This window comes from Opisthocomus hoazin, chromosome 13, assembly GCF_030867145.1.
Source record: "Opisthocomus hoazin isolate bOpiHoa1 chromosome 13, bOpiHoa1.hap1, whole genome shotgun sequence".
In the NCBI taxonomy this organism is placed as follows: domain Eukaryota; kingdom Metazoa; phylum Chordata; class Aves; order Opisthocomiformes; family Opisthocomidae; genus Opisthocomus; species Opisthocomus hoazin.
In genome coordinates this window covers 27784534-27797134 of record NC_134426.1, presented here as the reverse complement: position 1 = coordinate 27797134, position 12601 = coordinate 27784534, and the positions used below count along the sequence as shown (strand labels likewise).

Below are 12601 nucleotides of genomic sequence, written 5' to 3'. Positions count from 1 at the left end.
ACTCCCCTGTTAAGTATCACGTAACTTCTGATGGGAACTTTTCAGGCTGGAGAGTTGGGCAGAGAGGAACCTGATGAGGTTCAACAAAGGCAAATGCAGGGTCCTGCACCTGGGGAAGAACAACCCCAGGCATCAGTACAGGCTTGGGGTGGACCTGCTGGAGAGCAGCTCTGCGGAGAGGGACCTGGGTGTCCTGGTGGACGACAGGGTGACCATGAGCCAGCAGTGTGCCCTGGGTGCCCAGAAGGCCAATGGGATCCTGGGGTGCATCAAGAGGAGTGTGGCCAGCAGGGCGAGGGAGGTTCTCCTTCCCCTCTACACTGCCCTAGTGAGGCCCCATCTGCAGTGCTGTGTCCAGTGCTGGGCTCCCCAGTTCAAGAAAGATGAGGAGCTACTGGAGAGAGTCCAGCGGAGGGCTGCGAGGATGAGGAGGGGACTGGAGCATCTCTCCTACGAGGAGAGGCTGAGGGAGCTGGGCTTGTTCAGCCTGGAGAAGAGAAGGCTGCGAGGGGACCTTAGAAATGCCTCTAAATATCTGCAGGGTGGGGGTCAGGAGGACGGGGCCAGACTCTTTCCAGTGATGCCCAGTGACAGGACAAGGGGCAACGGGCACAAACTGAAGCCTGGGAAGTTCCAGCTGAAGATGAGGAAGAACTTCTTCCCTCTGAGGGTGCCAGAGCCCTGGCCCAGGCTGCCCAGGGAGGCTGTGGAGTCTCCTTCTCTGGAGATATTCCAGCCCCGCCTGGCCGCGGTGCTGTGCAGCCTGCTCTGGGTGACCCTGCTTGGGCAGGGGTTGGGCTGGGTGACCCACAGAGGGCCCTGCCAACCCCGACCATTCTGTGATTCTGTGAAATGCTGTATCCCACATCGTTTGGGACAGTTGTGGACTGGGCTGGACAGGGGTGGAGAAGGTAAAGAACAACCCTGGCCTGGACTGTTTGGAAACAGACTGGATGAGCTAGTGAGCCCTCCCATTTTTACCGGCTTTTCTGTCCTGGCATGGGTAGTGTAGCATCCTGTTTCTTTGCTTTTCTGCAATAGAGGTTTTGGAGTCCTGCTTCCTGAGCAGCCTGTCACTGAATAAACTCAGCTTTAAAGGATACGTGGTCGTTCATCAGCTCTGAACTCCTCATTAGCCAGCGTGAAATGAGAAGAAGCGATGTGGTGGAGGAAATCTTGGGGCTTTCTGCAGAAGTGCCAGCTGCTTTTAAAAAAATACCGTCTGTTTTTAAAGACCACCCATGCCTTGGCACTCAAGGCCTCTAGCATCTTAGCCTCTGCTAGGATCTTACCCTCTGCCACCCCGGGTCTCATCTTGGTCAGCTAGGCAGGTGCTGGGGGGGGAGCATGGCTTGGAGATGCTGTCTAATCGATGTCTCTGAGATGAGGAGGTTCCCTGCAGCCGTAACTGTGACCTGTCTGCAGACTTCGTGTGGCACAAGGAAGGTTAACGTGGCCCTACAAAAACTAAAAGCGTTTTCATATAGATAAAAATTCAGATTTGTAGAAGGTGGAAGTGGAAATATCCTGCGAGCTGCATATACACCTTGAACAGGTATGGTATCTGAGAGCGGTAGGCTAGGGGTTGGGTAGGGGACTGGGAAAGAAGATGTGTTCTTCTGGTAGTGGTTAGCTTCGTAGCTGGGACAGCTTTAGAAGTTGAACTGTTTGCAGCTGCATCGAGATTGGTCTGATGAGAGGCACCTGATGGGTGTGAGCTGACAGTTTCAGTGGTGATACACTCATTACTTCATCTGCCACATCTGAATACATTCGAAATTATTTGGAGGTAGAGAAGAAAAAGATGGGGGGGGGCAGTGCTTAGGACAGTTCACCCACAGAATCCCAGAATGTTCGGGGTTGGAAGGGGCCTCTGGGGATCACCCAGCCCAACCCCCTGCCCAAGCAGGGTCACCCACAGCAGGCTGCACAGCACCGTGTCCAGGCGGGTCTGGAATACCTCCAGAGAAGGAGACTCCACAGCCTCCCTGGGCAGCCTGGGCCAGGGCTCCGTCACCCTCAGAGGGAAGAAGTTCTTCCTCGGGTTCAGCTGGAGCTTCCTCTGCTTCAGTTTGTGCCCGTTGCCCCTTGTCCTGTCGCTGGGCACCACTGGAAAGAGTCTGGCCCCATCCTCCTGACCCCCACCCTGCAGATATTTGTAGGCATTTCCAAGGTCCCCTCTCAGCCTTCTCTTCTCCAGGCTGAACAAGCCCAGCTCCCTCAGCCTCTCCTCGTAGGAGAGATGCTCCAGTCAAGAGCACCCATGCAGGACCACCTTTGTGCAGGTATAAATAAGCACATCACTGTCTGATCCCAGCAGAGGAAAAAGCAGAATGGACCTCTCCAAAACACCACCTGCTTTTCTCCTCTGTGGGACCGTAGGCTCGTGGAGGAGTGGATGCTCTTCCTTCGTCCCAAGCCGGGCGTTCCTCGGGGCACGCGTTGTCCTCTGTCCCCTCCTGCCCTTGCCAGTTGGAGTGCGAAGCCAACAGATCCCTTCTGAGCTGGCAAATGCAGCTCCCTGGAAGTGGTGTGAGATCCGACCCAGATGCCTTCTGTGGCCTCTCCTGGTGTTTTCTTTGAAGAACCGTTTTCTTGTGCCAACAAATAAGGAATTACTTAAATATTCATGCTTGATACTCTGCTGAATGACTGCAATGTGCTGCAGGTTTTTTGATTCAGATGGAAAATGTTTAATTACACAAAGGCTTGTAGATGGTATCAGAGGGCCTTTCTCAGATATGGAAAATTTGCTTCATCAGAAGGTGAATACTAATGAGTTTGCGTGTACTGGCCAGAGCGGAGTTCGTTTGATTGAACAAATTGTTTTAAAAATTAATCGAGAGCCCTTGCAGCGACCTGGGACACCATCCTGCTCGCAGGCGGTGAAGCCACGGTACCAGGACGGGGTGAACTGGGACCGGGTAGCTGTGGGGAGGGCACCTCTGGCCGCGAAGAACGGATGCGTCGGGTGCCTTCTCCTGCAGCGATGTGAGAGCGGGGGCGGAGAGAAAACTCAGGGCTCAAATTCATTTGTTTCCTCACGTAACGTAGATATAGGGGTTGATATTGTTTCTAGAAATGGGCTTAATCTTCTCTGCAGGTTGGTGCACAGCCAGAAGAAACAGTTTTTTCTTCTCTTTAAAGGGTAAAAAAAAAAAAAGAGGGCTGAAAAAGTCTGCTTTATTTTCCTTCTCATGAGCTGTTTGTGCAAAACCTTTCCCCCCTCCTGCTCTTCCGCTGAGACCCAAGCCTCTCCACACCAGCGTGCCGTGACTTCGCTTCCTCTGCCGCAAACAGAGCAGACACGTTAGCTTCAAAAAAAACCAACAACCACCAACCCCACGAAACCAAGATGAACCCAACCCGAACAGCCCCGCAGGTGGGAGAGCTGACAAACTGCTGCCGGTGTCCAGCTCACCGTGCGGGGTCGTTTCCTTTGCGTGCTCGGCTGGCGTGCCCTGCGCCCGCAGCGATAGTGAGTTCCTCCGTTTGCCCCGCAATCTCGTTTCGTCCCACGCTGGAGACCGGCACTCCACCCTGTGCCGGAATGAGCGGGCCGGGGCGCCTGGGAGCCTACCCTGACCTGCCTCACTCTTAGCTTTTTTTGGCTTTTTTGCAATACCAAGCAGGATTATTAGGTCAATAGTTTCTGTAATCTGCAGAGGATTACGCTGGTCTGCAGCTGCGGTAAACTATAGAGGCTTTCCCTTCAAGAAAAAAATCTGTCTGTACTCCAGGGGCTTTTAAAAAATCCTTTTCATTGGTATTTTGCCTCTAATAGCTCCCTTTCCTCTCCCAACGCCCGCACTCGCTGGCTCACTTTTAAACTCAGTTGTGGAGTTTTCTGGCACGCGCGTCACTGCGCTTGCGCAGCAGCATCCCTGCACCGTTCCCAGCCGAGACCGAACCCGGGGTCTCGGGGAGCTGGTCCCTGGGCTCGGGCTGCCCCTCGCCAGGCGGGCTCAGCTGCAGGGCACCCTTAGCCCTGAAGCTTTTGCTGCTCCTGGGTCCTTTTTGTGAGTAAATGCAATTTTCAAAGCTTCCCCCACGAGGAGGGTGAGGCGGAGTGAGCTGGGGCAGGCTGCGTTATCACCCCGTTGCTCTCGGGGGAAGAACTGGCTGCGCTCCGCAAGGCTTCCCATTTTCAAGGGCTCCTCAGACTCTGGGATAACCAGACGTCTGGCTCCCTGCTTACCCCTCGGTGTAACACCAGCTGGCACAGGTCAGCCTTGGCTTTCGGGGACTTTTCATCTGGCGGAGAAGTGGTTTTGGTGTTTTTTCCATTTCTCACCCCCACAGCAGCCGTGCCCCCGCATCTGCCTGCCGGGTAGAGCTGTCGGAGCCGAGCTGCTCGTGTCGAGCATCCCCTGCCCCGGGCTCACCCCGCGCTCTGCTGAGCTCCCACGCCTCTGCTGCCTACCCCGGCTCTCCTGTGTTGCCTCCGCCGCCGGCGTCTCCCAGCTCTCCTGTTCTCTTCCCAGCTTCCTGACTGGTTTAGGTAATACCCCTCTGCTGCAGCGTGGCCTCAGCGCCTGCAGTTCCGAGCGCTTTGGGGCTGCTGCATCCGAGAGACCCGCGTGCGGCTGTGGCAAGAAGTGCAGGCACCAGCTCTAGCAGACGGAGGTGAAACTTCCCCCACCCACAGACATATTTTAAGCTATTGCTGCTGTCAGGTTTTTATTCCCTGGCTGGCAAGAAGCTGCTTCTATAAAAATGGACAGGTTTGTATCCCACTTTTATCGTGCAATGGGCAATATTCCACCTGAAACGATGTGTTGCCGTTTGCAAGGCGCGTTGCGTCTCAGCGCGGTCCTCCGAGAGCTCTGTGGAGCAAAGCCGGCGTGGAACGGGAAGCGAGCAGGGCGACGTCCTGCTTCTCCAGCCTGAGCAGCTCAGGTTTGCAGCCCAGTCTGTAAAACGTGATTGCTGGTGGAAGCCTCGGTTTGTGTCATCTCGTTGCTAGCGCCGTTCCATCGAGCAGGAAGAGAAGAAGGGGTTTTCAACCCTTGCAGAGAAATTCTCTGCGGAGGCTGCGTGCCCATCGCAGGTCCTTCCTCCCGGGGTGCTGAGGGTGCTGGGAGGGACGGCGCCGAGAGCTGCAGCGGTGCAAAGTCAAATCATTTTGGGGTTATTTGGAGGTGAGCTCGTACGCGCTGAGAATTTCTGCATCGTGGAGGTTTTTCTTTGGGCAGCAGCCGTCCCTGCGAGAAGGGAGACGCTGGGATTAGCGTGCCCTCACGTCTGTCTGTCTGTCTGCCTCGCCTCCGAAAGCCGCTCGCTCCGACAGCTTGGGCATCGCGGGCAGGGTCTGGCAAGCCCTGTTGTCCAGCTCCAGAAAAAGCAAATAGGAGAAGCAAACGTGCTCTAATGCTGCCATCTATCTAGAGGCAGCTATAAGTGCTCGGTGCTGGGCTTCCTATTTAATTTTTTAAATCACTATATTTAGGTCAAATTCAGTTCAAAGATGCTTGTCCAGTGCTGAATGGCAGGAATAGTTTTGGTAGGGCTGATCCTGCCCCGGGGCGATGGGTTTTGTCTCTCCCCTCCCCGGTCCCTGCCGCCTCCTTCGCTGCATAAACCTGGCTGGAATTCCAGTGCTCTGCGGTCCCGGGGTCTGTCCCTGCTCCTGGTGGCACGTCCCTGAAGGCGCTGGCGAAGGAAGAGTTGTGTAACTGAGCAGGGAGGAAGCAAACAGGCACCTCGCTGCATGTGACGGCGGTTGCTGTAATGCTGTCTCGGGCTGCGTTAACCTTCGCCAGGACCAAACTGCTCTTCCCCGGTGAGATGGCATCTGCAGGGAGGCTCTAAACGTAATGTGAAAACTAATGGCCAGTATTTCTAAGGAAAGAAGAAGTGGGCACCAGCGTGGCTGCGGTACCGTCCCTCCGAGGGACAAGCGTGACCATGAGCCAGCAGCGTGCCCTGGGTGCCAAGAAGACCAATGGGATCCTGGGGTGCATGAGGAGGAGTGTGGGCAGCAGGGCGAGGGAGGTTCTCCTCCCCCTCTGCTCTGCCCTGGGGAGGCCCCATCTGCAGTGCTGTGTCCAGTGCTGGGCTCCCCAGTTCAAGAGAGATGAGGAGCTACTGGAGAGAGTCCAGCGGAGGGCTATGAGGATGAGGAGGGAACTGGAGCATCTCTGCTACAAGGAGAGGCTGAGGGAGCTGGGCTTGTTCAGCCTGGAGAAGAGAAGGCTGCGAGGGGACCTTAGAAATGCCTCCAAATATCTGCAGGGTGGGGGTCAGGAGGATGGGGCCAGACTCTGTTCAGTGGTGCCCAGCGACAGGACAAGGGGCAACGGGCACAAACTGAAGCAGAGGAAGCTCCAGCTGAAGATGAGGAAGAACTTCTTCCCTCTGAGGGTGCCGGAGCCCTGGCCCAGGCTGCCCAGGGAGGCTGTGGAGTCTCCTTCTCTGGAGATATTCCAGCCCCGCCTGGCCGCGGTGCTGTGCAGCCTGCTGTGGGTGACCCTGCTTGGGCAGGGGGTTGGGCTGGGTGACCCCAGAGGTCCCTTCCAACCCTGAACATTCTGTGAAAAGGCAGCAGCTTGTTCAGCTGGAAGCTGAGCTGCAAGGCAGTTTGTTTTCGAACCCTTCTCAGGCAGCGTCTGAGATGAGCGGGGCGCTGGGCACGGCAGGATTGGGCCGTTTGCAGCGGCGGCAGCCGGCGGCTGGGCGCTGGGAAGGATGTTACGCAGCTGAAGGTCTGTTGGTGGTGGGGAGCGATTCCCTCCCCGCTTCTCTCTTCCTGTTTATATCAAGAAGTCCCAACTTGGGGTTCTGCCATGGCTCGGCACAGGACGCAGGAGGCGAGGAGTAACGCGCTCTGCGGGGTGGGGGGGTGGCCCCTGGCTAACCATCTGTCCTTTGCCCTTCCCAGGTGTGGCAGATTCCCGAGAACGGCCTCACCCTGTCCCTGACGGAGCCGGTGGTGGTCCTGGAAGGCCATTCCAAGAGAGTCGGCATCGTGGCTTGGCACCCGACGGCGCGCAACGTGCTGCTCAGCGCAGGTACGGTGCGTTGGCGCTGCGGGGTCGGCAAGCGTCCCTGGCTCGTGTTTCGCTTGCACGCCGGGTATTCTGGAGAAGAGCTTGTTGGCTCGTTCCCCTTCTTTCCTCTCCCAGCTGCTTAGGGCTGGTGAATCACCCGGCGAATGGCAGTGCCTGGGAACACTGCGACACGTGGCTCACAGCGCCCGCCTTATCGTGGCCTTTCGTTGTCCTCAGTTTACAGGGACAAGGGGCAGGAAATTGTCTGGAGGCGTGAATTACAGTATTAAAATTGTTCCAGACTTTATTTGATCTGGAAGTTTCCTCTGCCCATAGCTAGTCACATCTGCGATCTCCTCGTACCCGTTTTCATATACATTTATAAATATATATATATGGTCCCTGCAAGGTGTCCCAGAGTCTGGCTGTTCCTTCCACACAAGCCTTCGTTTTCAGCATTTGCCAAATTGTCTCCTGGCCTGGTACGGTCTATGCAATGAGATTCTTTTGACCACCAAGAACCAGTCCCATCATTAATGGAAAGGAAATGGATAGGTCAGTAGCCATGAGCACGGTCGGAGGCTTTCGTAGCGTGACCTTTAGCCCAGTCCAAGAAGTAAATCCTTCCAGCTGGGCTGTCAGGCGAGCTGTGTGTTTTCTGGGGATACCGGTGCCTGCGGACTGGTTTGCTTTTGATCTGGTTTCCCCAAAAACGCTTGGGCCTTGCAGACCTTGTGGCAGTTCAGTGTAGTGAAACTCAGTGAGAGAACGTACCAAAGGAGAAGGTGATTTTTCTTAGGTAGCTTCCTCAGACTCTGGTACTCGCAAGCAGCAAGGTGTGTATGTGCAGCATTACTCCTAAGAAACACCGAGGAGAAGGGATGCTGTCAGGTTGTTGCAGTCTCCAGGGTTCCTCCTGGTGACAACAAACTGATTATGGATGTCCTTTGGTGACAACAAACTGGTTTCACATGTCCTTTGTGTCCTCTGGGAGTCGAAGTGCTCGTTATCTTTTGCCTCCTTACGTGTTTCCACGCCTCCCGAGCTTTGGGAGAAGTTGGTCGGTCACACATTGTGCTTTCCTTCCCTTACCTGTACTCCAGTCCAGTTCTTTATTTTGCTGTCACCTGAGGCTTGATTCTCTGTCTTCTTGCTGTGTGGTCCATGAACAAAACCACCCGCCTGCTGGTCGTGGCCCTCGTGAAACTGCTGACTTCAGCTTTTGCTGCCTGCCGTTCTTTCTTCCCTTTGTTCCGCTGTTTCTCCTGCTGTCACTTGCCCATTTTCCATCCGTGCTACTTTGACTCTTTTTGCTGCAAATCCCCCTGACCTGAGAAGGCGATGACCGCCTGCCAGCCAGCGTTCACACGTGTGGAGTTGGGAGAACGTCACCGCTTCGCCCTTGGCGTCTCTCGCTCTGTCGTCCTGCGGCTGAGCCGAGACCCCCGAGCTCCAGCGCAGAGCTCCTGCAGCCGTGGTGACCAGGGCACCCTTCCTCAGACCTCCGTCCCCTGTGCCAGTGCCTCCTGCTTCTCCCTTCAGCTGCTGCTCTGCCGGGGGCCTCTCCTGTCCCTCCACGCCGGCTGGGGGCTGGTCCTGGGAGCAGCGCCCACGTACTCCCACCTAAACATACACCCGCCTTTGCTTGGGAGAGCTGCAGCACCGCTCAGAATCACAGAATCCCAGAATGGTAGGGGTTGGAAGGGACCTCTGGGGGTCATCTAGTCCAACCCTCCTGCCGAAGCAGGGTCACCTACAGTAGGTTGCAGAGGACCTCGTCCAGGCGGGGCTTGAATATCTCCAGAGAAGGAGATTCCACAGCCTCCTTGGGCAGCCTGGGCCAGGGCTCCGGCACCCTCAGAGGGAAGAAGTTCTTCCTCGTCTTCAGCTGGAGCTTCCTCTGCTTCAGTTTGTGCCCGTTGCCCCTTGTCCTGTCGCTGGGCACCACTGAAAAGAGCTTGGCCCCATCCTCCTGACCCCCACCCCGCAGATATTTAGAGGCATTTCTAAGGTCCCCTCTCAGCCTTCTCTTCTCCAGGCTGAACAAGCCCAGCTCCCTCAGCCTCTCCTCATAGGAGAGATGTTCCTGTCCCCTCACCATCCTTGTAGCCCATCCTTGTAGAAGGTGATCGACACTTTTGGGGGAGGATTTTGGTGCCTCCTCTGCCTGCTCGGTCCCGGCTCCGAGCCGGTGTTTGGGCGAGGGTGTGCTGCCTGGGGCTCCGCGTGCGTAGTGGTGCACGGAGTGTGCTTGAGAGGCAGCATCCAAGGCTTTGGAACTGTGGCAGGTTTTATTCCTCGTTCCCCGCTGCTGGCTGCTTCTCCGTGTGCACCAGTGTGGTGACTTCAGCTGTTCTTTTTGTCTTTTAGGCTGTGACAATGCAATCATCATCTGGAATGTGGGAACAGGGGAAGCCCTCATAAACTTGGATGACATGCACGTGGATATGATTTACAATGTGAGCTGGAACCGCAACGGCAGCCTAATCTGTACAGCTTCCAAAGACAAAAAAGTTCGAGTTATCGACCCCAGGAAACAAGAAATTGTTGCTGTAAGTTTGCATGATAATTAACGAAGCAACTGGGTTGCACTCCAGCAGAGTTAGCGAGAGCATAGAGAGAAAGAAACATCTTGCGTGGCCTGTGTGCCGTGCTTAGTCGTGTTCTTCAAAGTGAGGAGTAGTGGTGGTTGAAGGATTTGTCTGGCTTTACTGGGATTAGTGTTTGAACCAGGATTTTAGGGCTCAGTTTTAAAACCTGCAGGAGTGTAATTCCACGTCTAATCCTTCCGTATAATTACAGTTCCAAAGTTGTGTACGCAAAGCGGAGATCTCGCAGCCTGCATGTGTCGTAGCTTGCAAAGAAGTCTTCCTTCATCCCTGCAAGAGTCTGATAGGCAAAGCTGAAAGGAGCCAGGAATGACCACTTCTTTGGTAGTTTTGTAGTTGGTTTCTTCCCTCAGGCTTTGGGCAGAGGTAGCTGGGTGTTGCTCCATGTGGTCGGCACCCTGCGTGGAGGAGCAGCGTGTCCTGCCAGGGGCTCTGCAGCTGGAAGAGAAGCCAGCACCAGGAGGGCTTCCTGCTCCTTGCTGGAGGCTGATCTGTAGATCTCTTCCAGGAGAAGGAGAAGACCCACGAGGGAGCCCGGCCCATGCGAGCCATTTTCCTCGCCGATGGAAACATCTTCACAACTGGCTTCAGCCGCATGAGCGAACGGCAGCTTGCGCTTTGGAATCCGGTAGGTCCCTGTCCCAGAATCACAGAATCACAGAATAGTAGGGGTTGGAAGGGACCTCTGTGGGTCATCTAGTCCAACCCCCCTGCCGAAGCAGGGTCACCTACAGCAGGCTGCACAGGACCTTGTCCAGGCGGGTCTGGAATATCTCCAGAGAAGGAGACTCCACAACCTCCCTGGGCAGCCTGTTCCAGGGCTCCGTCACCCTCAGAGGGAAGAAGTTCCTCCTCATGTTCAGATGGAACTTCCTGTGCCTTCCTGTTACTGCTTGGCTGTTGTCACGTCCGCTGAGTTCGAGCCCTGGCTTGCAGTCCCCACTGTGTTCAGGTGCCTGAGCACATTCCCTCTTCCATCTGCTGCCTGCTCCTACCAGGCTTCCCGGGCCAGGCGGTGTGGCCGTTACTTGGGCTGGATGTTCGTTCAGTAGAGGAACTGAGCCCTCTGGTATCGATCCCTGCATCACCGAGAGCAGCGACGACGCTGGCCGCTGCGTGTTTGCAGTGTCTGGGCTGTACACGGAGAGCAGAGTGGCTGTGTGGAGGTGGCTTCGCTCCACACGTTACGTCTGCAGAGCAGGGCAGCAGCGGTCCCGTGACACTGGCACAAGACACTCACTGACGTGACTGTCACGTCTTGCCCTTGACTTAGTGAATTTTCTTGGGCCCTGTTTTTATTGCGTTTTGGGATTAAAATGTCCTTGGGGAGCGAATGAGCTTGTGAACATTTACAGCATTACAGAATCCCAGCATCGCAGGGTTGGAAGGGACCTCTTGGGGTCACCCAGCCCAACCCCCTGCCCAAGCAGGGTCACCCAGAGCAGGGGGCACAGCACCTTGTCCAGGCGGGTCTGGAATATCTCCAGAGAAGGAGACTCCCCAGCCTCCCTGGGCAGCCTGGGCCAGGGCTCCGTCACCCTCAGAGGGAAGAAGTTCTTCCTCAGGTTCAGCTGGAGCTTCCTCTGCTTCAGTTTGTGCCCGTTGCCCCTTGTCCTGTCGCTGGGCACCACTGGAAAGAGTCTGGCCCCATCCTCCTGACCCCCACCCTGCAGATATTTTGAGGCATTTCTAAGGTCCCCTCTCAGCCTTCTCTTCTCCAGGCTCAACAATTACAGCAACATGCAGAGCCTTCGGGGTGGTGAAGACACCGCTGCAAAGAACTGTTCGTAATTTAGATGCTATGTTAGCATGAGCTTTTCCATTCTTCATTAACATTACTGGCATTTTTTTTATTTCCAGAAAAACATGGAGGAGCCGATAGCGCTGCATGAGATGGACACCAGCAATGGGGTCCTGCTGCCGTTCTACGATCCGGATACCAACATTATCTACTTGTGTGGCAAGGTAAGGAGAGGCTTTCGGAATGCCTGGGTGTGCTTAGAGGGAGGCTCCCGTTGAGCTAACGATGCCTGCGACGTGTTCCCCGAGGGTCTCGCTTGGGAGAGGTAGAACCAACAAATCAGCACTGCAGCGGTGGTCAGGCCTGCAGACAAATCAGGCTGCTCCACAATCGGTTTGGTCCTCGCTCCGCAGCACCGTACGGAGCCCGTGAAGGTCTGGGGTGTAACTGGGTGTTCCTCTGAGATGCCTTTCCGTGGGTAAAGCTGCCCTTTGTGCAACAAATCAGATACCGTCACCAAAGCATCCCTTGTTGGTGTTGACAGGAAGGGTTGTATGTCAGTGTGGGAGGAGGGTACCTCTTAGATGTTACCCTCCCTGTGCTTGAGGATGATGGAGCATGCAGCAACACTTACTCTAATGTTGCGGGGTTAAATAATAGAAAACTGGAATCACAGGCTCCTTTCTAAAAGCAATTTGTAGGCATTAAGAGCTCTAAAGTGCATCAGAAGCTCTGATGCCGCAGCTTTGGACTTCCTACCAATGGGAGCCAAGACAAACAAGTAATTGCAAAGGAGGATCCATCCAAGTACATTCGAGAATCCCATCTTTATAAACAGCTAATGAGAAATACTGCTTTTCTATCTGCTACCTCTTCTGCTGTTTCAGAGATGCTAGTGCAGGAGAATTGCCTGGAATCAGAGAGAAACTGGTTTGTAGCCTTTCTGCCTGACTGTGGCAGAAGGTTCAGGCTTTTCCGCGAGAGGAGGTGTGGAGGTTGACACCCCCGGTCTTGAAGCGCCAGCTGGGGTCACCGTCCCACGGCGTTTTGCAGAACAGCACGTATCGCTGCACAGCTGGTCAGCTGGTGTCCGTGGGGTACGGTGGGGATCTGCCTGATGGTAGCTGTGCTGATGCCACGTGGATAGCGAGGACACGGCCGTGCGCTGCCTGACAGCGGCTGCTGAGGCGAGACGTATCCCCCCCGCCAAGCCCTGGAGGCTTTAGCCTGAATAAAATCAGCTCAGCTCTGTGCGTCGCTCC

General features: G+C 55.3%; 1 protein-coding gene across 1 annotated transcript in view; it reads left to right on the top strand.

Annotated features, from left to right (window-relative positions):
* Positions 1-12601, top strand: part of CORO1C (coronin 1C) — a 50580-nt gene that overhangs the window by 32295 nt on the left and 5684 nt on the right. The window contains exons 4-7 of the mRNA XM_075434516.1: positions 6881-7010; positions 9360-9541; positions 10107-10226; positions 11459-11563. Of these exons, the coding sequence (XP_075290631.1) occupies positions 6881-7010; positions 9360-9541; positions 10107-10226; positions 11459-11563 (537 nt within the window). The remainder of the gene's footprint in view (positions 1-6880; positions 7011-9359; positions 9542-10106; positions 10227-11458; positions 11564-12601) is intronic.